The sequence below is a fragment of the Capra hircus genome, chromosome 27 (assembly GCF_001704415.2).
Source record: "Capra hircus breed San Clemente chromosome 27, ASM170441v1, whole genome shotgun sequence".
NCBI classification, from domain to species: domain Eukaryota; kingdom Metazoa; phylum Chordata; class Mammalia; order Artiodactyla; family Bovidae; genus Capra; species Capra hircus.
In genome coordinates this window covers 6,688,020-6,712,575 of record NC_030834.1, presented here as the reverse complement: position 1 = coordinate 6,712,575, position 24,556 = coordinate 6,688,020, and the positions used below count along the sequence as shown (strand labels likewise).

Sequence of the window (24,556 nt, the reverse complement as noted above, 5' to 3'; positions counted from 1 at the left end):
CAGCCTTGACATACCCCTTTTCCTATTTGGAACTAGTCTGTTGTTCCATGTCCAGTTCTAACTGCTGCTTCCTGACCTGCATACAGATTTCTCAAGAGGCAGGTCAGGTGGTCTGGTATTGCATTAGTCATCAGGGGAACACAAATCAGAATCATGAGCTACCATTAGGGTGGCTATACATCTTTAAATTTTTTATGAAAAGTAATGTAGTGGTGAGGTTATGGAGAAACTGCAGCTCTCATATATTACTGCTAGGGGTGTAAAACACTTTGGTGGTTTATCAAATGATTAAATATAGACGTGTTTAACAGCAGTTCCGCTCCAACTCTGATAACAAGAGAATGCAAACGTGCACTCACATAAAAACTTTATACAACTGTTCACAGCAGTGTTTTTCTTAACAACCTAAGGTGGACATGGGCACCGGCTGATGCTCGGATGAATGAGACGTTACATAGCCACACAACAGGGCTTGCTTGATTCAGCCGTTAAATAATGCAGCGCTGACACCCCAGTGTGGACGAGCCTTAGGAACCATGCTACGTGAAAAGCCAGCCACAAAAAGAGCCTGTCATGTGATTCCACTCCAAAAGGTTCCTTTTAGGAGGACTAAAATGTCATAAAATTAAATGCAATGGTTTCACAGCCCTGGGAATATATTTAAGAGCTCAAAATTGTACATTTCACATGGGAGCTTTGTCTGGTAAAGTGTGAATTATGCCTAAATGCTCATTTAAAAAATTTCTCCCCAGTAGGTCACCTTGTCTGGGGTGCACACACCCTGCTTTGGAGAGCTCTGGCAGCCTGTTCCTAGAACCGGTTGAGGTCCCTCTTGTCCAACTCTTGTTTCTCTCCAATCCATCCTGCACAGTGCTGGCTAAAATAGGATTCCTTCGATGTCATGTAACCAAAACTGGCTCACTATTAGCAACAAGACACAGTCTAGACTCCTTGGCATGAACTTGGACTACAGTGTTCCACACCTTTTCAGAATAGACGGCTGTCATATTCATTTATTAGAGAGCTGTATGTAACATATGGGTGGGCTTCCTCTGTGGCTCAGTAGTAAAGAATCCGCCTTCCAGGAGATGCAGGTTTGCTCCCTGGGTCAGGAAGATCCCCTGGAGTAGGAGATGGCAGCCCAGTCCAGTATTCTTGCCTGGAAATGCCATGGTTAGAGGAGCCTGGCTAGCTATAGTCCCTGGGGTTGCAAAGTCTGATACAACTTAATGACTAAAACAACAACAACAATGTAACATATACCAAGTCCTCAATCAAACAATTAGCTTATTATGCTGAAGCTCAGTAAACACTCCTTAAGGTCTTAAAAACCCCTCTTAAAAGTGAAACAATGAAACAAAATCTTTCTGATGGGGCTTTCAGCAATTGTCCCTTTGGACCACTTTGAAAGCAAGTGTTCTGTAGTCTAAATTCCTGCAGCTCAGGTTTGATGAAGCTGCAGCACTTGGCAATTTGAATCGTTAATTGCCGGGCAGATTCCTAGAAATGCCATTATCTCCTAAATCGTGTCTACTTTAAAACAGCACGAGCACACAGTCTGAGGTCTCCCTCTCTACCTTCGCCCTTAAAAAAAAAAAAAAAAAAAAAAAAGTCCATTTATTCAGCTCTTGTTTCCGAAGGGGACCAAATGGCAGGTGCCTTGTGAGGTGTGTGGACATTATAAAACGAGCTAAGACTCATCCTCTGCTCCTAGGTGCTGGATGTTGGTTAGGTGACCTCTACAGCCAGAACCATGCCTCTTGCTCTCCCCCAGCCCAGCACCGTACTAGACCCCCAGGAGCTGAGAGAAGGGGAAATGACCTCTCTCTGACTTCAGAGAGCTTGTAATCAGTAAGGAAGATAAAAATTTACAGAGGTTCGGGTGTGTTTTGTTAATAAGCATGTGGTGTGGACATTTAGGGCTTACTCCAGTGGTTCCGTGGTAAAGAATCTGCCTGCAATGCAGGACCCATAGGAGACACAGGTTCAGTCCCTGGGTCAGGAAGATCCCCTGGAGGAGGGCATGGTAACCCACTGCCGTATTCTTGCCTGGAGAATCTCCATGGACAGAGGAGCCTGGTGGGTCACAGTCCAAGGGGTAACAAAGAGTTGGACACGACTGAAGGGACTTAGCATGCACACACATGGACATTTAAGTGCTACAGATGGAGAAGTGGAAGAGGCTGTGACATCTGAGGATTCTGGCTTTGAATGGAATTTGGAGAAAGGATCTGGGTTAACACCTGGGTGTCTGGGAGCTGCAGGAGAGAAGGCAGATGAGGACAGATGAGTTTACTGACAGCCTTGACAGCTGAGGTCAGCGCTGATCCAGGAGGGAGCAGACAGTTTTGAAGCTCGTGTTTTCAGCAGCTCTTTGGGTTTTAAACAGTTGTCTAGAGGCTCAGAGTTGGGAGAATGGGGCTGCTGCTCCTCTGCCTTTACAAACCCTGGGGCCTCCAGCAATGACTTGATCTTTTTGGATCTCCACAGCTTCCAAGAGGAAGAGGTTAGAAGGGTGATGAAGGCCAGGGTCTCTTTCACTATCGAGTTCCTGGGATTGTATATTCCACAGAGAAAAAGGCACTGAGCACAGTGCAGGAGACACAAGAGATGCAGATTCAGTCCCTGGGCTGGGAAGATCCCCTGGAGGAGGGCATGGCAACCCACTCCAGTGTTCTTGCCTGGAGAATCCCATGGACAGAAGAGCCTGGCGGGCTACAGTCCATGGGGTCACAGAGAGTCAGATAGGACTGAGCGCATGTGCGTGTACACACACACACACGTATACACACACACAGTGTGTGTCACCTAGTAGGTGTGCAGCTGGACAGCTATGTCCACCTCAAGCTTCCCTCCCCTCCCTGAGCCTTGTGCTTGATATAAAAGGAGGCAGAGCTGACTTGTGCCTGGCTGGCAGCAGAACCGTCCAGCTGAGCCTCAAAGGGGAGGCTTTGGCCCTACTCAGCCCCGGACTCACTGCAAGGTCGTGAGCAGCTAGGTCACCTGTGTTCATCACCTCATCAGCTAAGATGTCTCTTCATGAGATTAGAGTTTGATGTTTTAAAGGAGAATATGAAATTTTCTTCAAACTACTATAGAAGTAGGAAAAAATTCGATATTAAGTGACGTCATTTGAAACTTGCCTTTTGGATAAAATTTCATTGTATGTGCGATCAAAAGTACTACCAATGTACATCTGTTGACAGATAGCAGTGGTTTTTCCTGCACCCTTTATTTAATGCCGATATTTAAGTCGTGACTTCCTAATATGAAACAGTTTCAACAGGTGCCTGCCGTTCCCTCTCTGTTCCTTTTTTGTTGAACTGTGTCTGGTGTGTTTCTGCCTTCTGTGAAATCCCTTTCATCAGTGTTGTCCCATGAGAGTGGCCTGCCCGCTCCCCTAATGGATTGCAAGGGCAAAGATAAAAGGGAAGAAAACAGGGAGGTTCCTGCTGGTCCGTCTTCCCTGTGGATATCACAGATATAACCGTCCGTGTGAGGCTGGGAACACGCTGCACCTTGGCCTGTTGCCTTCCTGCTCCTCTGTTTTTACCTCTGTTTTTATCAGGAAAAACCCTCTGCTGTGGGATTCTAACCTTGGGGTAATTTGCAGTCTGTACCTATCTATGCCCATAAGAGCCACTAGGAGTTTTTATTTCATTAGTTAAAATAAGATTTAAGGAGCATAATTTTCTTTTCTGCTTTCCCCTTGACTTTAATGATCTTGACATTTTTAAAGATTACAAGCCATTTATTTTATAGAAAGTCTCTTAATATGGATTTGACTGATATTTCCTCATGATTCTATCTAGGTTTTGCATCATTGGCAAGAGGTGATTTTAAAATATTGTTATTTTGAGATCATTTCCTTGATTCTTCATGAAGTCAGTGAAGTTGGAATAAAGCACTACACATTGAATTTTGACATTTACTTGACTGGGAATAAATTATACACTGGCTTCCGTTGTAGCTCAGTCAGTAAAGAATCTGCCTGCAATACCAGAGACCAGGGTTCGATTCCTGGGTTGGGAAGATCCCCCAGAGTAAGAAATGGCAACCCATGGCAAACCAGTATTCTTGCCTGGAGAATTCCATGGACAGTGGAGCCATGGGGTCACAGTCAGACTGGACATAGCACCTAAACCACCACCACCACCCAAACTATCCACTATAAGCTATAAACTACAAATCACTATCCTTTACAAATCCGGACTCAGTAGAAAAATGGGTCCAGTATTTCAGCAGCCAGATCACAGAAGAGGAAGTCCTGTAAACATATGAAAGTGTTCGTCCTTACTTGTAATCAGGAAAATGTAAATTCAGATCATTTTATACCCATGAAACTGGCAACAATTTGCTAGTTTGATGTCACATCAAGTTTTGGCAAAAGGGTGTAGGACAATGGGAATCGTCAAGCCTACTGTGGAAATCTAAGCTGGTAGAAACCCTTGAAAAACTGTTTAGCGTTGTATTAAAGATGTGCATGTTCTAAAACCCAGAAACTTCACCTCTTGGTGACCACAGATTTCAGAGACTTTGTTGATTTGGTTTCAGACCATTGCAATAAAACAAATCTCTCAATAAAGCAAGGCACATACATTTTTGGTTTCTCAGTGCATACAATGGTTATGCTAACCCTATACCCCAGCCTATTAAGTGTGTAATAGCATTGTGTCCAGAAAAACAATGTATCTACCTTAATGAAGAAATGTTTTATTGCTCAGTATTAACCCTCATCATCCGAGGCTTCCATGAAGCTGTAGTGCTATCAGCAAGGATCACTGATCTCAGACCACTGGAACAAATTAATTATAAAGAACAGGTTTGAAATTTTTTGAGAGGTACCAAATGCGGCACAGAGACCCCAAGTAAGCAATGTTAGAGAGATGGCATCAGTAGACTTGCTCCACACAGGATTTCCACAAACCTTCTGTTTGGAAAAAACGCATTATCTGTGAAGTGCAATAAAGTGAGATGTGCCTGAATGCTATAGGAACACCTTGCACATATTCGCTGGGTGACATTTATAAGGATGGAGCATCATTTATAACAGCCCATAGAAACCAGAAAACAAGTTAAATGTGCCTCAGTAAATTTGTAGTTGAATCCCGTCAGAACCTCTACTATTTGGGAGGGAAAAGCATAGGTTACTAGGTTACTACAGTTTTCAGAATAACAGTCTTCAGAAAATTACTCTTGAAGGCATTGCTTGTCTCAAAAAGGAAAATATTGGGGTAAGTCTTCACCCATAGTGACAGGACGGCCCTGCTAAGGTCATGGCGTGAAGTCTGATCATGCGGCCGCTTAGCACGGGTGGTCCATGCCGCGCCTGTTGCAGTCTCTCTCGGGAGACCAGGGGCCTGGCTGGGGAGGCTGGCCTTGGCCCTGAATACCATTTTTCCAAGTGAGAAATGAAATATTTCCTGCCCTGTCAGTAAACAAGGTTGTCACAGTCATCAGCCATCCAAGGTGAGCCTAAGGATACTCGGCAAAGAGAAGAATGCCTGTGAAATAACAGCCATCAGAGTACTGCCACTCCCTACGGGGAGCCCAGGGTTAGCTCAGGATGTGAAAAACACAGGATCTTGGCCCAGGATAGCTGAGACGCAATGAAAGAAATGATGTCAGTGGGTGGAGACGCCCGCATCTTCCCATACCTAGAAAAGCGCTAAATTCCTTAACTTGAGATATCTGGTTTCCTTTAACAGTAATCTTTTGATGATAAGACTATCTGTCCTTTGTTGCAAAACTTGTATATGACCTGACTCCTCCCCTGACCTCCTCGGAGCAGTTCTCTCAGGGTCCCTTGAGATGCTGTCTCCTGGGCTTGGAGTCCTAAAAATTCCCACCAACTCTCAGCTTTTAGGTTGTGACTATCTTTTTCAGTGGACAGAAGGTGCACGTGGACCCTGGCTGAGGAAGCTGGTGGAACGTGGCAGCAGAGGCACGTTGGATGAATGAAAGTCATTCATCCTGAGGGGTCTTTTAAAACTGCACTGCAACTGTTTACTGATTTCATTTTCTGCATGCTCAACGCCTTAATGCTCCCCTGCAGGAGGAGCAGCTGAAATCTCACGAGAGCAAGCTGAGGCAGATCACCACGGAGCTGGCGGAGCACCGCTCCTACCCGCCGGACAAGAAGGTTAAAGCCAAGGAGGTGGACGAGTACAAGCTCAAAGACCACTATCTGGAGTTCGAGGTGCGTTGAGCCTAAATGTCACAATGCCTGTCACCTGAGCTGTCTTACAGTGCTTCCAGGAGGCAGGTGTTTTTTTAGCTACCGTATCTGTGAGCAACGCACCTTGACCGTCCCTCTCCCGGAGCTCCGGCCGGGGTCTCGGGCACGGTGGCCCCTCCTGTTCATGGTTCTATTTAAGCATCAAAGAGTAACTGTCAGTTTTTATGCTTAAAAAGCAAATCGCCTGCTGGTTGGAATAGCATGTGCTGGCTGTGAGACAAAAAAAACAACAGTCGCTGGACCTGCCGGGGTGGGCAGCCGCTTCTCTATTTCTGCATGTCTTCCAGCAGAGTCTGAGTCAGAAAAAGTACCGCGGAGGAAACGAGCTGCGGGGTGCCGTGGCGCATCTTCCGTGCGCGCTCTGGCTGCTAGGCAACGGAGGCAGCTCTCTGCCGCTCAGGCCCTTCGCGCGGAGGCTGGGGAACCAAGTGGCGGCACAGTCAGTAAGCCAGCACGTGTGGCCGCTGAACGGAATGGGGAGGGTCCGCGCAATCTGGAAAGACAGAAAATGTAAAAGCGAAGTGAAAGCACTGTGAGCAGTAAATGTGACCTTTGGCTAAGGGGCTTCCCAGGTGGCGCTAGTGGTAAAGAACCTGCCTGCCCCTGCAGGAGACATAAGAGACGCAGTTTCAATCCCTGAGTCAGGAAGACCCCCTAGAGGAGGGCAAGGCAACCCACTCCAGTATTCTTGCCTGGAGAACCCCATGGACAGAGGAGCCTGGCGGGCTACACAAAGACATGACTGAAGTGACTTAGCATGAACGCACCTTCAGCTGCATTTTCTCCCCAGTGAGTGTCAGGGTTAGGTTTTAACTGTGACTACCCCAACAGCTGCCACTTGAAGACACTGACAGGATCCTTGAGGCTAAGTACATGGGCTTAGTTCAAAATAAAGAACAGTTATCTTTTAATTTTTACATCATTTTTTTTCTGCGGAGTGTGTTGAATCTGTCTTTAGCTCTTCTTTTGCTTTGTAGATCTGGTCTCTTCATATTCATCTTCTTTCCCATCTTGCAATCATGCTTCTTCCTTGGGCTTGAAACACAGCATCATCTGAGCGCCCTCGCCCTGACCCACTGCCCCAGACCTACTCAGACACCAGCGCCCAGCGCCCGGCGCCCAGCGCCGCCGCCTCTCCCGCCCCTCTCAGCTTTCCCTTTCAGCCCCCTCTGCCCAGGACCCAGGGTTTTCACTGCTCCTGAACCCAGTGGTGCTTCTGTCTTCAGCCCATCCTACACACTCCTGGCGGTTTCCTAAGGCATGCTTCTGTCAACTGCTGCCCTTGGTTTTCCCCTTCCCCTACCCCAACAATTTACCTTCAAATAAAGTCCAGTCCTTAATCTGAGAGGATCTGGGTTCCTTCTGTCTGTCCACAACACAGGTCTCCCCACCACGACCTCCATGAAATCAGTCATTTTTCTGCTACTTTGCCCTCTCCAAACTCGCTGTTATGCCTTTGTTCATCTACTTTGAAAAGAAAAAAGGAAAGTGAGCTGCTCAGTCGTGTCCTTCTCTTTGAGACCCCATGAACTGTAGCCCGCCAGGCTCCTCTGTCCATGGGATTCTCCAGACCAGAATACTGGCGTGGGTTGCCATTTCCTTCTCCAGGGGGTCTTCCTGACCCAGGGGCTGAGCCCCGGTCTCCTGCGCTGCAGGCAGATCCTTTACCCTTTTTGAGCCACCAGGTGCTTCATTCTGCCCCAGCTGCTCTTCCCTCCTTTCATTTCTGAGAGGCCTGTTTGTCTTTCAGGGTGCAGCCCAGACCCCTCCTGTGAAAAGCCTGCTCTCAGCCTGCTGGCCCCCATCCTGCTCGGGGCCTCCTGTTGGGGTGGTCTCAGGGTCTTTGCATCTGTGGCCAGTCCCACAGCGTATGCCCCCCGAGACTGTGAGTCCTCGAGAGCAGGGGCCTCGGGTCCTCTTCACATCTCTGCCCTGTGCTTGCTCGTTGAATTGGACAGGGTTTCATGGAAGCTTTTAAAAGTCTTAGATTTCGGAGTTATAAAATGTGGCATTTGGTGCCATGAAGATCCATGTACCAGTTTTTTTCATGGTTAAGTAAGTCCTTGCTCTGTTCAGATGAAGAAAAATCTTCCTTTTGTTCAAGATGAAAGTTTATTAGCTAAAACTTTGGAAGCCTTCCCAGCCAAAGACTTCTTGAAAAAATACTTAAAAAAAAAAAACAGATTTACTAAGCGGTTCATCTTTGTCCACACCTGTTCGTTCTAGGGAAATGGGAGACCTCAGAAAACTATCACAATTCTTCACACGTCTGGAGTGGCTTTCAGCTGCCAGCCTGTTAGTTTCACACATGCTGATTAATTTCCCAGCTCCTCAGGCCCCTGCTGCCAGCCCGCAACACCTCGCTCTGAGCCCTTGGCTCCAAGGCTGCGCGTCTGCACCCAGGAGGCCGGGGTGGCCGCACGACCAAGGAAGGGTCGCCCCTGCTAGATGCTCCCCCTGCTTTGAACCTCCTGTTGGGACCCCTTTTCCAAAAATGTAACCCAGCCAAAGCCAGCATTTCCATTTCCTGACATGAGCTTTAGACCAGCCTCTGTGCGGGTAAGTCTTACTTTCATCAAATCATCACGTCAAGCAGCACGAAGGTTGCGTTCCAGGACTTTGGCTCATGAACACCTTCCCATATGGTGACACATCGGGCATGTTGAAGTGTCTGTCAAGCCTCACTGACCTGTGTACCAGAAAGGCGGATGGTCCCCTCGCTTCTTAGAGGTTATCTAAAAAGGTAACTATTTCACTATTTGTGAAATAGTCTCTCTTTTTTAAGTGAACCGTTACTTCTCAGTAACTGAAGGTTGAAGTAGTGTATCTCGTGGGGTCCACTCTGCTGTTATTTCAGCCACAGGCTTTGTCTTGTACAGGTACCTGCAGCCCCGCCCTCAGAGCATCCAGGCTTCCCCCGCAGGCTGCCCTGTTCCCCGGATGGGGGTTCTGAGCGTGGCGGACCATCCCCGCGGGGTAGGGGCCAGGGTGTCTGAACATCAGGGACCTTCCTGTGTACTTGTTCATTGCTCTTTCCTCAGCTTCTAGAAGATGGGCCGAGTGCTTGTACATATTTGTTGAGTAAATGAATGGAATAAGGCAAATCAGAGGAAAGCTTAGTAGCTCCCCTGAAAACAAAAGTGATACACAGACAGCAGTGTCTGCAGTTCCCTATGACCCCAGACAGGCAGGGACCGGAGGGCATCTTGAGTCCCACCGATGTCCCTATCTCCGGGGAGGAGCCCCAGCCAGGCCCGCTCTCTCACCTGTTCCCGTGGTAGGGACTCCCTGCGGTCTCAGAGCAGCTCTTGTAACTTTCACACCTTGGTAAGAAAAGCACCTTCCTTCTGTTAGAATATTAAGCCCTTAGTGGTAACACAGTTGTTTCTAACTGGATGCATTTCAGGTGTTTATATCCCAGGTTGCTCTGAGTGCAAACAGTTCTTCAGGTGGGCCAAATTGGCAGCACTTAGAAGTTCTCTTAACCCTGACTGCCAGTAAATAATCAGAAACTCGTAAATAAGAAGGTTCAGGGGTGGTTTTGCTTGTTTGTTTGGAGTTGAACTTTACTGAATTACACTGTCTGTTTATTTGGGGCTGTCCTGGGTCTTCACGGCAATGTACGGGCTCTTCTCTAGTTGCAGCGACCCGGGGCGCCTCTCCAGTTTCAGTGCCTGGTCGTCTCACTACAGGGGCTTCTCTCATCGTGAAGCTCAGGCGCTAGGGCGCGCAGGCTTCAGTAGTGGTGGCACCGTGGCTCAGGAGTCGTGCCTCCCGGGGCCTAGGCACGGGCTCAGGAGTTGTGGCACACGAGCTTAGTTGCTCCTCAGCGTGTAGGATCTCCCTGGACAAGGGATAGAACCCACGTCTCCTGTACTGGCAGGTGGATTCTTTACCACTGAGCCACCAGGGAAGCCCTGTTTATTTTTGAAGTCTATAAAAAGTCTGCAGAGAACAAGGAGACTTACACCAACTTCAGCCTTAGCCTGTAAGAAGATGGCGCACTATTCCTGAAGACGGCAAACTCCGCTCAGAAAGCCTGTAGTTAACCAAGTTCGCATCTCTCTCTTTACTGCCTATGCAATGGGAGGTTGGTGGGGGGTGGGGGCGGGGTGGCATTGCTTTGTTCTCGATTGAATTGGTTCCCCAAAGTTGTGGCTATCGATTGCTTACAAGGGTTCACGTGGAGCCTAGTCTCACCTTTGACAGGGTTGTTAGGCATCACAAGTCTATGTAAGAAACTCACTGTCATTTCCCAGTTTTCAAAACACAAATATCAGAAATAACTCCACTTCCTTTTGACTTATTTCTACTCTATTCAGTTCCATTTTCACTTAAAAATGTTGAATCAATTTCCGTGTTTTTGGTACATTTGGAAATTTATCAGGATGTGGGACAGGTGGGTGGTGTTTGCCACATAAAAACTTACAAAGCTCCAGCCGCTCGGAGCACAGGAGCCTGGGCTCTGCCCGATGCCCCTCGGCCCTTAAAGGAACAGCCCTGATACAGGAGTTCCCTCGCCAGCACTGAACTTGGCCCCAGAAATTTGGCTTTTTGTTTCTTCGCAGTTAAAGTGAAGATACTGTTTGCTCCAGGATGTTTTTCAAGCGACAGTTAAGATGTTTTCAGTGGCATAAGTTATTAATAACTCTTAGATGTGGGTACGGAAAGTGTAACTCCAGCGGTTCAAACCTATTAGAAGGGCTGGGCTTCTTGAACTGGGCTGTCAGAGGCTGACTGAGGAGCGAGTGCCGAGGGCAGGCTCCCAGCAGCTCCCGGGTTCACTGTGGTGCCATGGCGACCTGGCGGGCAGCACAGGGCACTTCACGAGCCAGCAGACCTAAGGCTGGAACATCGTCTTTGGCCCTCGCAGTGCTGGATTTGTTGGTGCTGAGATTTGAATGCGTTTAGGGAGGATCAGCAGGGTCCTCCCCCCACCCCCAGTATACCCAGCCTGGCAGGGTCCACATCTGTGTTGTCAGCCTGGCTCCTGAATGCGGTTGACTTTGCCATTCCTGTATAGATGCTGCAGATGCTTGGATGTGCTTTATGCCTTAGATCTTTGAATATGGGCTTTGAATCAATTGTCTCTTCATGGTTAGAAAATGGGTACTTGCAGGTACATGCGTTCCCAGGTTCCAGTCCAGCAGGAAGAGAAGTCCGTGTCCCTGAGGGCTCAGCTTTGTTCTGCTCAAGTGCAGAACCAAGGCCCCTTGCTGAATGGGCTGGAATTCAGCCGCATGCTCACTCCTGAATTTCAGCCTGGAGCAGAAAGTGCTTACGGCTTAAGGCAGGCAGGACCCACACCAACCACATGGCTGGAAGTGCAATTTTAGCAACAGCAAATGTCCATTCTAACAAGACATGTAAATCTCTCTAAATTTTAAATCAGAGAAAAATCTAGGACATTCTTGAGGCACGCTGCATCTTTTTCTGAATTTCTAATTTTTGGTGGCATGTGAAATGGCATGGTTCCTTCTGAAACTGATGTGCCTGAGCACAAGAGCACATTCCATACCGTGCCGTGAAGGAGACGCAAGACAGCTCGTATAGAGAAGTGCATGTACATACGTTTCTGGTTGTAGGCCCTCAGCCTTACTGTGGGGTTATTTGTTGGCTGGAATGGTGGGTGGGCGGTTTGATGTATTTCTTTTTGAACAGATTCTCTGACTGTGATCTTAGCTCTGTTCCTTCAGATGGCACAGTTTTTATCTGTCAACATCACATAAGTAATTTTCACATGATGGGCCGCTTCTCCTCTCACAGGAGCAGTGAGTGCAAGGACCTGTCTCAGGGCCCTGCCAGCTGTCCCCGAGCAAATGCGTCACTGAGACAAGACGATCTGGCTGCTAATTTGTGAGTGGACTTGGTTGTAAATGTACAGAGATAGCCATGATCACTTGCTTCCTCCAGAGTGAAAGTAAGGGAAATTTCCCCACCCTCCTAGGAGATTAGCAGCCAGTCTCAGTCTCAGGAGCAGAGTCTAGCCTAAGTCCAGTGACATCTCCTTTACAGAAAAGAGCACAAAGGTGGTTATGTATGGATCTGAGAAGCTAAGATGTGGCAGGTTGACTGACTTCTTGGGGAAGTTTAGGAATTTTCTTTTTCTTGTAGAAGACTAAGTGTTAAAGAGTCCAAAGCTAGAGACCCAAGTCCAGCAGTTGCCCAGACATACAAGTCCAGTTCACATCAGAGGCAGGGGTTTTGCTTTGCCATTTGGAAATGCATTTTGTACAGCACGCTGAGTGAGGGCTGCAGAGCTCTGGGTTTTCATCTGTAAAAGATGACGCACGCTTTTGAAGGGAGGAGAAGCTTAGCAACAGGGAGCCTTTGAATCACATTTTAAACAGATGATTGAGAAGCAGAACAGAGAGTCAGTCATGGGCCCTGCAGTGACTGTCCTTAAATCCATCCTCACGCCTGAAATGTCTGCTCTGAGGAGCGTCACTGCTTGGGGTAAAGGTACTGTCTGCGAGAAAAGGGCACAAAAGCTTGCAGTTATAAAACAGTGAAATGAGGAAAAGGGATGGCCTGGAAGTTAGGCCACTTTAGTCTCGTCCTTCTCTGGACCTTGGTCTCTAGCTATGAAGATGAGATGAAACTGGGTGAACTAACCTTAAGGCCCCTTCTGCCTCTGTATTTCTGCTGTAACATACTGACCCTGATGCTGGGGAAGACTGAGGGCTGGAGGAGAAGGGGGCGACAGAGGACAAGATAGCTGGATGGCATCACCTACTCAATAGACGTGAGTTTGAGCAAACTCCCAGAGATGAGGGACGGGAAACCTGGCGGGCTGCAGGCCATGGGGTCGCAGAGAGTCAGATACGCCTGAGCATCTAAGCAGCAGTGTACTAACATCAGTTAATGTGTGAGATCAACTCACTCTCACGGTATCTCCAAGGGCGTTATTAAACACAAAACAAGAATATTCAGTTTGGGGCTCTCAGGGGATCTAGACCATCTCTGTCCGATAGAGATACAATGCAAACCACATGTGTGATTTTACGTATTTGGTAGCCACATGTAAGAAAAAGAAATTCATTGTAAAAAGATTTTTCAATTTAACACAGTCTGTCCCAAATGTTGTCATTTCCATGTGTAATCAATATAAAATATCACGACGTCTGACACGTTTTTTTCTCCCTAAGCCTTCAGACTGTAGTGTCTCTGTACACTCGGGGCTCAGGAAGCCACGCGAGGCGTGTTCTCTGGCTCCTGCTCGGCTGGTCTAAGAGCCAGGAGCGGAGGTGCGCTCCCGGGATCACACTGCACGTAGGTTTCTCGCGTAATCGAAGAGGCCCGGCTGTCGCGTAAGACCTCTGTCTGTCCTGCTCTGGCCGTGCCTTGCTTACTGTTTCAATCGTTACTTCTGGATGGGGCTCTGGTGTGAGCGCTGTCACCAAGGGACCTGGGAGAATAGAAACCGCTGTCAGTCGCCCCTCAAAGCAGTTCTCACGGGAGCAGCGGGGGTGGCCCGCTTCCTGCTCCCCTTAGAGCCTTCGGTACGTGACCCTCCCGTCCGTCACTTTTTGCTGAGTGCTGGTGCCATTGGCCCTTTCCTGCGCAAACTATGCTCTTCTTTTTCTCTTTTTACCCAGAATGCTTTATCTCTGTCTAACTACATTAGGTTTCTTCCTACTGTTGCCTATAATAATCGGTACGCGTTTGACCTAAGAGTTTTAAAAACTCGTTTGCTTGAGTCCCCAGTCTGATTCAGGGACTTCTCCGAGGGAGCAGGCTTCTCCAGTCCTTTCGGTGGGTCTAAGTTCAGAATTACTCAGTAGACTTATAGTGGAAAACTAATGTTTTCAGAAATGTTTTTCTGAAAATATTAGAGAAAACTCAGATGCAAAAAAAGCCTGTGTTTATACCAGGACCGTCAGCCCAGCCCTCCCTGGAAGGCTGGGGGCCATTCCCCAGCACAGGCTTGTTGCAGGAGCGCCCGTCCGCCCGGCGGTCCCGGGGGCTCGGCTCACACGCAGGACGGACGCGTGGGGGCTCGCACGGGACGTGTCCGCCCTGTGGCCGGGTCACCACGCCGGCTTTCCATGTGCTTCCGCTCCCTGGAGCGGTCCTGTGTCCTCGTCCGTGAGTCGCGATGCCCTCCTTAGGGAGGCCTGGGAGTTTCCCGCTGCCGCTCGCTCCCCACGTGGACCGGAGGCTGGAGGGAGTGAGCAGCCTGCCGAGGCCTGGTCACTCCTCCCTGGGACCTCCGACTCCACGGGTCGAAGATACTTTACCATGGGGACAGGCTCGCCATTGGCCACGGAGCCCGAGAGGGTAGAAGGACGTTTGAACCGGGCCTGCAGAAGGTGCAAAACAGCTTTAAGCTCAAAAGCCGTCAATATAGTTAGGGATGACGTGTCCTGGAAGGTCGATGGGGAAGGTGGTTTACCTTCAAACTTCCTCAGATCCTACTTTAAAAATTTTCCTGGAAAGACCGGCCTGTCCCCTTAGGACTGGCATTGCCATTTTGGGAGCCGCGGTGTGACAGGCCGCCTAGTGTGAAGAGTGCCACGAGCGTGCTCCTGAGGGAATCCCCGGACAGCCAGAAACACAAACAGAACAGAAACCAAGGCCGAGGAGCCTGGCCCGTGCAGGAGTGCTGTCACAACAGACTAAAACTTTGTTTTAGATGCGAGGTCCCGAAGGAAAAACTTAGAGACACGCTTTATCCCATGGGAGTTAAATTTAGCTTCTCATCCAGATAAGTAGTGTTTCTTCAGCTCAATTACTTATCTTAGGTTTGTAGAAACTCGACTTCACATCTCTGTGCCTCAGAGGACAGATTTTTTTTTTCCATTTTGCTGAGCAGCAAATTTGTTAATCCCACGGATGTAGAGTCAATTTTCTTCTTCCAGTTAATTTCCCACTCAGCTGTTGTAAAAGCCCTCACACAGGGCCACGCCGGGCGGGGCCCCTGCGGCAGGAGCCCTGTGCTGGGCTGGTCAGTAGGACTGAACCCCCGCTGGGTGGGAAATGGACAATTTCCGCCAAGAAAGCAAATTGTGTTCTCTTTGCTGAGTGAGCTCTGTGGACTTTTAAATTGAGGATTTGGGGGTTTCATTTCTTAAGAAAAAAAGTCTGGGTACTGATACAGACTGGGTTTATAGAAAGAGTTTCGAGAGCTCGACAAACCAAGTGTGAAGAGTGAGGGAGGCAGCAGCATTTCACAGGCTAGCTTTGGGAACTGGGGACGCTCTCCTGGACGCCCGCTTCTGTCTTCTCACAGAGACGGGGATGCTGCAGACGTGAAGCGCTGCAGGGAGACTGCGTGCCCTGCCTGGGGAGGGGTCCTGGGAGGGGGAGATAGGATGAGGGTGGCCGATTGGCCCTCGTTGCCCCGCCTCTGAGGGGCCTACGGGGCCTCTGGGGGCAGCGGCCTGGGCTCACCTGTCACCTGGCAGAGAGCGGGCGCCTTAGGATGGAGACCAGGACACTCCCCAAACACTCTCTACAACCCCAGTGCTTTCTGTCTGTGTTAGAACTTTTTTTTTTAACCTCTTCTGCTTATATTATTATTAGAAGTAAGCTTTTTATTTAAGTTTTGTTTTTAATTGAAGTCAAAAAGTCCATTCAGAGAACAGTCAAGCCAGAAGGCAGATTGAAATGAAACAGTAGAATTCACATTGCCTCAGGTTTTTCCAGAGAGCCACGACTACAAACTGTACAACCTAAAATTGTGTCTGTCTGCTCTGTCTTGGCAGTGGGTTACCACTGCATGCAGAAGCCTGATAGGGGAATGGCAGAGGGGGAAAACGTTGAAATTTTCTTTTTAAAATGTAAGTCCTAGCATAACTTTCAGGTAAGAACTTATCAGAAAGCTCTGTTTTGAATGTATTGCTTCCCTAAATTAATAGGTAATAGAAGGTGAGCCTTGGAGAAGGCAATGGCACCCCACTCCAGTACTCTTGCCTGGAAAATCCCATGGATGGAGGAACCTGGCAGGCTGCAGTCCATGGGGTCGCTAGGAGTCGGACACGACTGAGCGACTTCCCTTTCACTTTTCACTTTCATGCATTGGAGAAGGAAATGGTAACTCACTCCAATGTTCTTGCCTAGAGAATCCCGGGGACAGGGGAGCTTGGTGGGCTGCCATCTATGGGGTCGCACAGAGTCGGACACGACTGAAGCGACTTAGCAGTAGCAGCAGCAGCAGAAGGTGAGCCTACTGATACCTACCTATTAATACCTAACTACTGATTTACATAGCTTTCAGGTAAGAACTTATGAGAAAGCTCTGTTTTGAATGTATTGCATCCTTAAATTAGTGGGTAGTAGAAATTGAGCCGGAGAAGGCAATGGCAACCACTCCAGTACTCTTGCCTGGAAAATCCCATGGACGGAGGAGCCTGGTAGGCAGCAGTCCATGGGGTCGCGAAGAGTCAGACACGACTGAGAGACTTCACTTTCATGCATTGGAGAAGGAAATGGCAACCCACTCCAGTGTTCTTGTCTGGAGAATCCCAGGGACAGGGGAGCCTGATAGGCTGCCGTCTCTGGGTTCGCACAGAGTCGGACACGACTGAAGTGACTTAGCAGTAGCAGCAGAAAGTTGAGCCAGCAAGTTAGGGAGAAAGTCTGCAAATCCATTCGGCATTGTCCTATAGAATGCAGAGCCTTTATTTGAATAATCAGTTCCTTCAACAGCACCCTGTTCTGTTGGCTTGTTTTAATTGTTTTGGTTTCTTTGTTTTCCAGTGTGAAGCTCTAGGAGCAGAAACTGTTTTGCTATGTGTACATCACTTTATCGCTGTTCCTCTCATTTCATCTTAAGCTGGCCTTTTACCCTGCCTTCATGAGAAAGGGAAATGTCAGGAGGAAATGTATTCAGGATTTGATTGCTGGAGCAGCGAGGTCTGAATACTGATGGCAGTGCCCAAGTTAGGATTGCCATCACAGTTTTCATTTAGCCTGTTACTATCATATTCATGTATCAGAAGTCAAAAGGAGATAGTGTTATATTAAATGAAATGAAAAATGGTATGCAGAGCTCAGGAGAAATGAAACTGCTCAATCAGATGCCTGTACATTTATATGTAGATGTGGTTAAACTTCTTTTCAAATAATAATGTTACATATATAATATATATGTATATATATATATATATATCTTAGCACTTAACATTTAACCTGAGCCAGAACTCTTGTGGCCTTAGACACTGTATTTTTCATTCCCCTCTAGTAGGCATTGCTGCTAGTGAAAGGGATGTTTCCTACCTGTTTGAGAAGTACTCTTACAGGTGATTGAAGACCCACTTAATAAATTTACATTGCACAAAATGTAGTAAGGAGGTTTCCAAGCGAAGAAAGAACTTGATTTTAAGAAAGAAAGAAGCTGTTTAGCATTTGAATTGTCTTTGGCTCTTGGTGATCAGGGAAGGCTTCATGGAAAGAGCAAATCTTAAAAGGAAATTAAGGGCAAAAGCTTGCTGAATGGACAAGGCCTCAGAAACAGTGTTCAGGTGCTTCTCTGCAGAGAGTAGCCACTGAGCTTGGATTTGGTCAAGTCCCATCTCAAGTTTTCTGACAGTGGGACCAGCTTACACAGCTGTCCTGCGAGAAATCTGCTCACACTGTTGGAGATGCCCGAGCAAGGAAGCTGAAGCACGTAGCTCTGAGATTTTTAAGAACTGACCTGAGAAGGATCCACAGAGACCAAAACAAAACCTTTAAGAAGGTGACCAAAGGCAGCAGTTGCCCCCAAGTCACCTGGCATTCTCAAACTCCCTCTGTCGTTCCATGAAGGACACGCCCCAGAAAGGCCACATCATGACTGCCAGCCAGGATCTGGGAAAGTGAATCAGTGCCATCCTGACCCCAGGACAGCACTTGTCACTGCCAGCTTGCTTCCCACAGACCCGCTTTCTGCAGCCCGTCTCATGGTTCATCTGGAGCTGTGTCCGCTCTTACGCAGTGGTTACTCTGAGACGTGAAATGTATTAATTAAACATTCATTTTTAATTAATGAATTTTTTGTTGTTTACTCTTGCCTTTTTACCATCTGGTTATAAACACTTTTGTCAGAGCAAAGGTGTAACACCTACGCAGTGTTACTACTTTACTTACTTTACTTGTTCATCGTCAGCAGCAGATTGAAAGTGAAAGTCGTTCAGTCGTGTCCGCTTCTTTGCAACCCCATGGACGGTACAGTCCATGGAATTCTCCAGGCCAGAATACTGGAGTGGGTAGCCTTTCCCTTCTCCTGGGGATCTTCCCATCCCAGGGATTGAACCCAGGGCTTCCTTGTAGCCAAGCTGGTAAAGAATCTGCCTGCAATGCGGGAGACCCTGATTCAATTCCTGGATCAGGAAGATCCCCTGGAGAAGGGCTGGGCTACCCATTCTAGTATTCTTGGGCTTCCCTGGTGGCTCAGCTGGTAAAGAATCCACCTGCAATGTGGGAGACCTGGGTTCAATCCCTGGGTTGGGAAGATCCCCTGGAGAAGGGAAAGGCTACCCACTGCAGCATTCTGGCCTGGAGAATTCCATGGACTGTGTAGTCCATGGAGTCACAAAGAGTCGGACACGACTGAGAAGCAGATTACTTCCCATAATAATATTGATGAGACTGCTGCTCTGACCCACAGAGCTCAGAGTCTTGGGTGAGCACTGAAGGATTTACCCAAGGGTGAATGTGATCCTGTAAGTCACATGCAAGAGTCATCAGGCAAAGAAATTCACATAGAAGTGGCCATTGACAGACACTATAATGAGTACTTTTGTTAGAAGGTAGATTCAGAGGCTGCCCTTCACATCAGAATGAGAGCTAGTAACTACCAGCTGGTAACCACCACGCTCCACATACACTGGTCCAGTTTCTGTTTTGTTTTGTTTTTTTGCCAAGGACAATGCTTTTTAAACAAAGTTTGGCTGTGCTGGGTCTTAATTGCTGCACAGGGGTTTCCCTCGTTGCAGCGAGCAGGGACTCCTCTCTGGTTGCAGAGCACAGGCTTCTCATCGCGGTGGTTTCTCATTATGGAGCCCAGGCTCTTGAACACACAGGCTTCCATAGTTGTGGCACGTGAGTGCAGCAATCACGGCTCCCGGGCTCTAGAGCACGGGCTCAGCAGTTGGGGCAGGCACATGGGCTCAGCAGCTGGGATCTTCCTGCACTAGGGATTGAACCCATGTCTCCTGCATTGGCAGGTGGATTCTTTACCGCGCTGAGCCACCAGTGGTGTGGTCTAAGCTGCTTTTCTTTCTCTGTAGAGAGAGAGCCCCAGTCTTAAGCAGGCAGCCTCAGCTCACTCTGCAGGGTTTGCGTGGGTGGTGTCTTGACAGCCGTGGTTGACACGCGTGGATGAAGGGCATAAACGAGTCTCTGCTGAGTGGTGTCCCTCAGGGCCAGACCATAGCATATTGACAGAAAATGTTGAAATGTGGACCACTGGAGGAGAGAGAGTGTCCCCAGAGGCAGCCAGCGCAGGGCTCATCAGGCGTCTACCTCTGCATCTATATCCATGGTTTTATTTTTCTAGAATTTGCCACACTGAGAGTTCAGAATGTTTTCATTAGATGTGAGAAGTGTTGTTTACTCCACGTGTGCTCCGTGTTCTCCGTGCTGGGGATGTATTAACAGACAAAAGCCAAGTCCTTGCCCCCATGTGATTGCCTTCTAGGACTGGCAGGGGAGAGATAAACAAGGTCGATCCATAGGCAAACTCTGAGGCTCATGGTGAGAACGCCAAGGAGAAGAATAATTCGGTGACCGGCAGTCAGAGCAGACGTGGCCGTTTTCGGTCCGGGTGGCCAGGGAAGGCCCCCACGTAAAGGAGACGCTTGAGTGAAGGTGGAAGTGGGTGAAGAGGCCAGGGAATACGCCCTGTGGGTTCCTGGGGGCCATGGTTCTCGGGCAGAGAGAAGGCTCCAGACGTCTGGAACAGCAGCCTGTCTGCTGTGTTCAAGGACAGTCAGGAGGCGGGGGACCTGTGCACAGCATTCCTGGGGAGGGCAAAGACCCCAGGCGGATGGAGGGGGTGTGGGGCGGCACTGGTGGAGGTCTCCTAGGCCAGTGTAAGAGTTTGGGGGTGGGAAGCATTTTTAAGGATAAGAAGCCATTGGAGAATTTTGAGCAGAGATGACACATTCTAGCCTGCAGTTTAGCCCATGACTGTCTTTGGAGAAGAGTTTGCTTGGCGGGGGGGGGAGGTTGCAGAGAGGGGCAGGGGAAGCTGTCACAGTAACCCAGGCACAAGATGACTGCAAGTGATAGAAGCAGAGACATGGTGCGATTCTGAATTTATCCTGAAGACAGAGGGACGGGAGAGCTATTGGAGAAAGTGGAGTCAAGGAGCAGAGTCTTTCTTGTCAAGTTTCCCTCCTCATGTTTGTAGACCCATCTCTACGCTGCTCCCCTAGTCATCACTGGCATACTAACCAACCATTACCCAGACCCAGAAGCTGCTATAGGATAAAGTGAAAGTGAAGTCGCTCAGTTGTGTCCGACTCTTTGTGACCCCGTGGACTGTAGCCCACCAGGCTCCTCCGTCCTTGGGACTGTCCAGGCAAGAATACTGGAGTGGGTTGCCATTTCCTTCTCCAGGGGAGCTTCCCGACCCAGGGATCGAACCCAGGTCTCCCACATTGCAGGCAGACACTTTAACCTCTGAGCCACCAGGGAAGCCCAACTCCAGGGTAAGTGCTGGCCAATTATACTGGAGTGGGTAGCCATTCCCTTCCCAGAGGATCTTCCTGACCTAGGGATCAAACCTGGATCTCTTGCCTTGCAGGCAGATTCCTTACCATCTGAGGCATCAGGGAAGTCCAGTTTCCTGGGGACAAGAGCTTTGCAGCTGGAGCTGTAAAATGAGTGGATGAAATGTTTTTTCTTCATGTATTTTTAGGTGAATTTCCCCAATAGTGTCAGTGTCTTCAAAAACTAGTAGAAAATAGCGTAGTCACCTTTTTTCCTTTTGTCCCCTTTCAAGTCATCTCAGAAAATTGTCCTTCATACCCCTTTGATTGTATAATTGCCCTAGCTTTGTGAAACAGTATGCCTTACATTGATTTTCTGAATCTATTTTTAAACTGTCTTTAGATCATTTTATTAAACCTTGTTCATATCAGGAGTAGTTCTTTCTTGCATTTTAATCTTGCCACCAAAGCAGTTTATAGAGACAGATTAACTCTCTAAATTCCTAGAATGAATAGATTTAGATTTCACTGATGATAGACTACTATGTAATACTGATGATGTATTTTTATTAGCAAATGCCCTTATTAAACCCTTGTGTAGCTTTCTGAGAAAAGAGTAGCATTTCGTTCCTTTGTTACTTCTTTACTAAAATTGGAATATGTATCAATTAGTGATGCTTTCATCAGCAATTAGCAGGACCTGATGCACTTGAAAAGGTGCTCAGCATCACTAATCATCAGGAAAATGCAAATTGAAACCACAGTGAGATACACCTCATACCTGTCAGAATGGCCATCATCAAAAGGAACACAGACAACAAATGTTGGCAAGGATGTGGAGCAAAGGGCACCCTCCTACGCTGTTAGTGGGATTATGCGCTGGTGCAGCCAGAGGGGACGGATAAAATGGGAGTTTGGGTCTAATAGGCACAGACTACTGTAAGTAAAATAGACAAATAGTAGGACCTATTGCATAGCACAGGCAGCTGTGTTCAGTATCTTGTAATTACCTATCAAGAAAAAGATATTTATATAAATATATAATTATAAAATATATTTATGTAAATGTATTTAGGTAAAAATATAAAGATATTTAAATAAGTATATATAGATATTTTGGTAAAATTTATATGATCATAGCTCAGTTGGTAAAGGATCCGCCTGCAATTCAGGAGACCCAGTTTGATTCCTCGATTGGGAAGATCCCCTGGAGAAGGCATAGGCTACCCACTCCAGTATTCTTGGGCTTCCCTTGTGGCTCAGCTGGTAAAGAATCCACTGGCAGTGCAGGAGACCTGGGTTCCATCCCTGGGTTGGGAGGATCCCCTGGAGAAGGGAAAGGCTACTCACTCCAATATTCTGGCCTGGAGAATTCCATGGACTGTATAGTCTATGGAGTCACAAAGAGCCAGACACAACTGAGCAACCTTCACTCATATAAAGATTTATATAAAATATTTATATGAAATGGAATCACTTTGTTATAGACCTTAAACTAACACAAGATTGTAAATCAACTCTACCTCAATTAAAAACAATGGGGGCAGCCACTGTGGAAAGCGCTAGGGCAGTCCTCAGAAAACTAGAAATAGGACTACCACGTGATCCAGCTCCCACTTCTGGGTGTACATGCGAAGAAAATGAGCACACGAACTCAAAAAGATAGTGCGTGCCAATGCTCATGGCAGGATTATTCGCAACTGCCAAGACAGGGAAGCAACATCAGTCCAGCACCAGACGAACGGACAAGGAGGTGTGGTCCATGTACAGTGGGAGACCACCCAGCAATAAAAGAGGACGAAGTCCTACCATCCCTGACAGTGTGAACGGACCGAGAGGGTGATATGCTTGGTGAAATAAGTCAGGAAGACACATACTACGTGATTTCACTTATAAGTGGAATCTGAAAAAAGCAGAACCAGTGAAAAGACGAAACAGCAGAAACAGAGCCATAGAAACTGAGAACTAACAGGTGGCTGCTGGAGGAGGGAGGGCTGGGGTGCGGAGGGAAACAGGTGAGGAGGGAGGGCTGGGGTGCAGAGGGAAACAGGTGAGGAGGGAGGGCTGGGGTGAGGAGGGAAACAGGTGAGGAGGGAGGGCTGGAGTGAGGAGGGAAACAGGTGAGGAGGGAAACAGGTGAGGAGGGAGGGCTGGGATGAGGAGGGGAACTGGTGAGGAGGGAGGGCTGGGGTGAGGAGGGAAACAGGTGAGGAGGGAGGGCTGGGTAGGGAGGGAAACAGGTGAGGAGGTCGCGAGACACCGACTTTCAGTTGCAAAATAACTGAATCAATAATTGTGTGATATCTTTACACGGTAACAGATGGTAACTAGACTTATCATGGTGATCATTTGGAAACGTACAGAAATGTTGAATCACCGTGTGTGTATAACAGGAACTAACAGTGTTGTAGGGAATTTCTACATAGAAAACAAACAGATGAGCAAACAAACTCATAACAAAAGAGATCGGCTTTCTGGAGCTCCGTTAGGGGAGGGGAAATTGGACGAAGGCAGTCAAAAGGTACAGACTCCCAGTTACAAAGTGAGTGAGTGCTAGGATGCAGTGAAACACAGGATAGATAAAACAGCACTGCTCCATGTTGTATGTTAAAGCTGTTAGGAGGGTCAATCCTTAAGGGTCCTCATCTCAAAGAAAATCCTCTTTCTTCTATTCCTTTAGTTTTGTGTCTGTATGCGACAATGGATGTTCACTAAACTTCCTGTGATCACTCTCTCATGATGTATAGACATCATATCATTATGCTGTACGCCTGAAACTTACACAGGGCTACGTGTCAATTATATCTCTGGGGAACTGGAAGAAAAAAATGTGGGGAAAATACCACTACCTGATGAACCGTGGAATGTACGATTCACGCCTAACGAGACAGTCGGAGGAGGCGGGGACAGTGAGCGCTGGATCCAGCCACTTGTGCTCAGGAGCCGGGGCGCGCTCTGTCTTTGCCTCCCCTCAGGCCTTGCATGCCGCCCCTCTGCGGCATGCCTGCTGCCCGTGTCATGGGTCGCAGCTTTAGGAGTACGAGGGAAGGGCTGACACCAGTGATTCTCCTCTTAGCCCCTCTTTATCAGAAAGCAGGTCTCTCCCCCAGGCATGTTCTCCTTACACCTCAGTGGCCAAAGCGTCACACAGCCCGTCTTAGCTGCAAGAGAGTCTGGGAAAGGCAGTGTTTGGTTTTATCAACCTTTGTACTGGGAGGGACGTAGGAGAGGAGGGGGGTTGAAAGTGGCTTTTGATTGGCCAAACCTTCAGTGTGTGTCAGAGTTGTCATCCTAAAGTACACGCTCACGTGTGTGTTTTCATATCCAGGGAGGACATAGAGCTTCAGACTGTGGGTTCTAAAGTCAGGTTCCTGAGTCCAGATCCTGACGCCACTTTTGTATCTCCTGGACTTATCGCTGCCTCTCTTTCCTTTCCTGTAAAACAGGGATGATAATGGACCAGTTGTGTATGATTCTTGTATTAATAACCTGCAGTTAGCGTGTGGGTACCTTATAAATGTCATCTTCACCAACCAAAGCTTGGCACCCCAACATGGATGCTGACCAAACCCAGAGCAAAACCTAAGGGCTAGTGGCTTTTCCCTACTTTGGAACAAAACAACTTGAAAAAGTAGCTTCCAGTAGCTTCAGCTTCATAATTATTAATTTAAAACTGAGATAT

The 24,556-nt window shown here is 47.9% G+C and overlaps 1 protein-coding gene across 7 annotated transcripts in view; it reads left to right on the top strand.

Moving 5' to 3' along the window:
• Nucleotides 1-24,556, top strand: part of PSD3 (pleckstrin and Sec7 domain containing 3) — a 489,705-nt gene that overhangs the window by 456,301 nt on the left and 8,848 nt on the right. For all 7 annotated transcript variants that reach the window (XM_018041858.1, XM_018041861.1, XM_018041859.1 and 4 more), the window contains one exon: nucleotides 6,056-6,199. In XM_018041858.1, coding sequence (XP_017897347.1) covers nucleotides 6,056-6,199 — 144 coding nt within the window. The remainder of the gene's footprint in view (nucleotides 1-6,055; nucleotides 6,200-24,556) is intronic.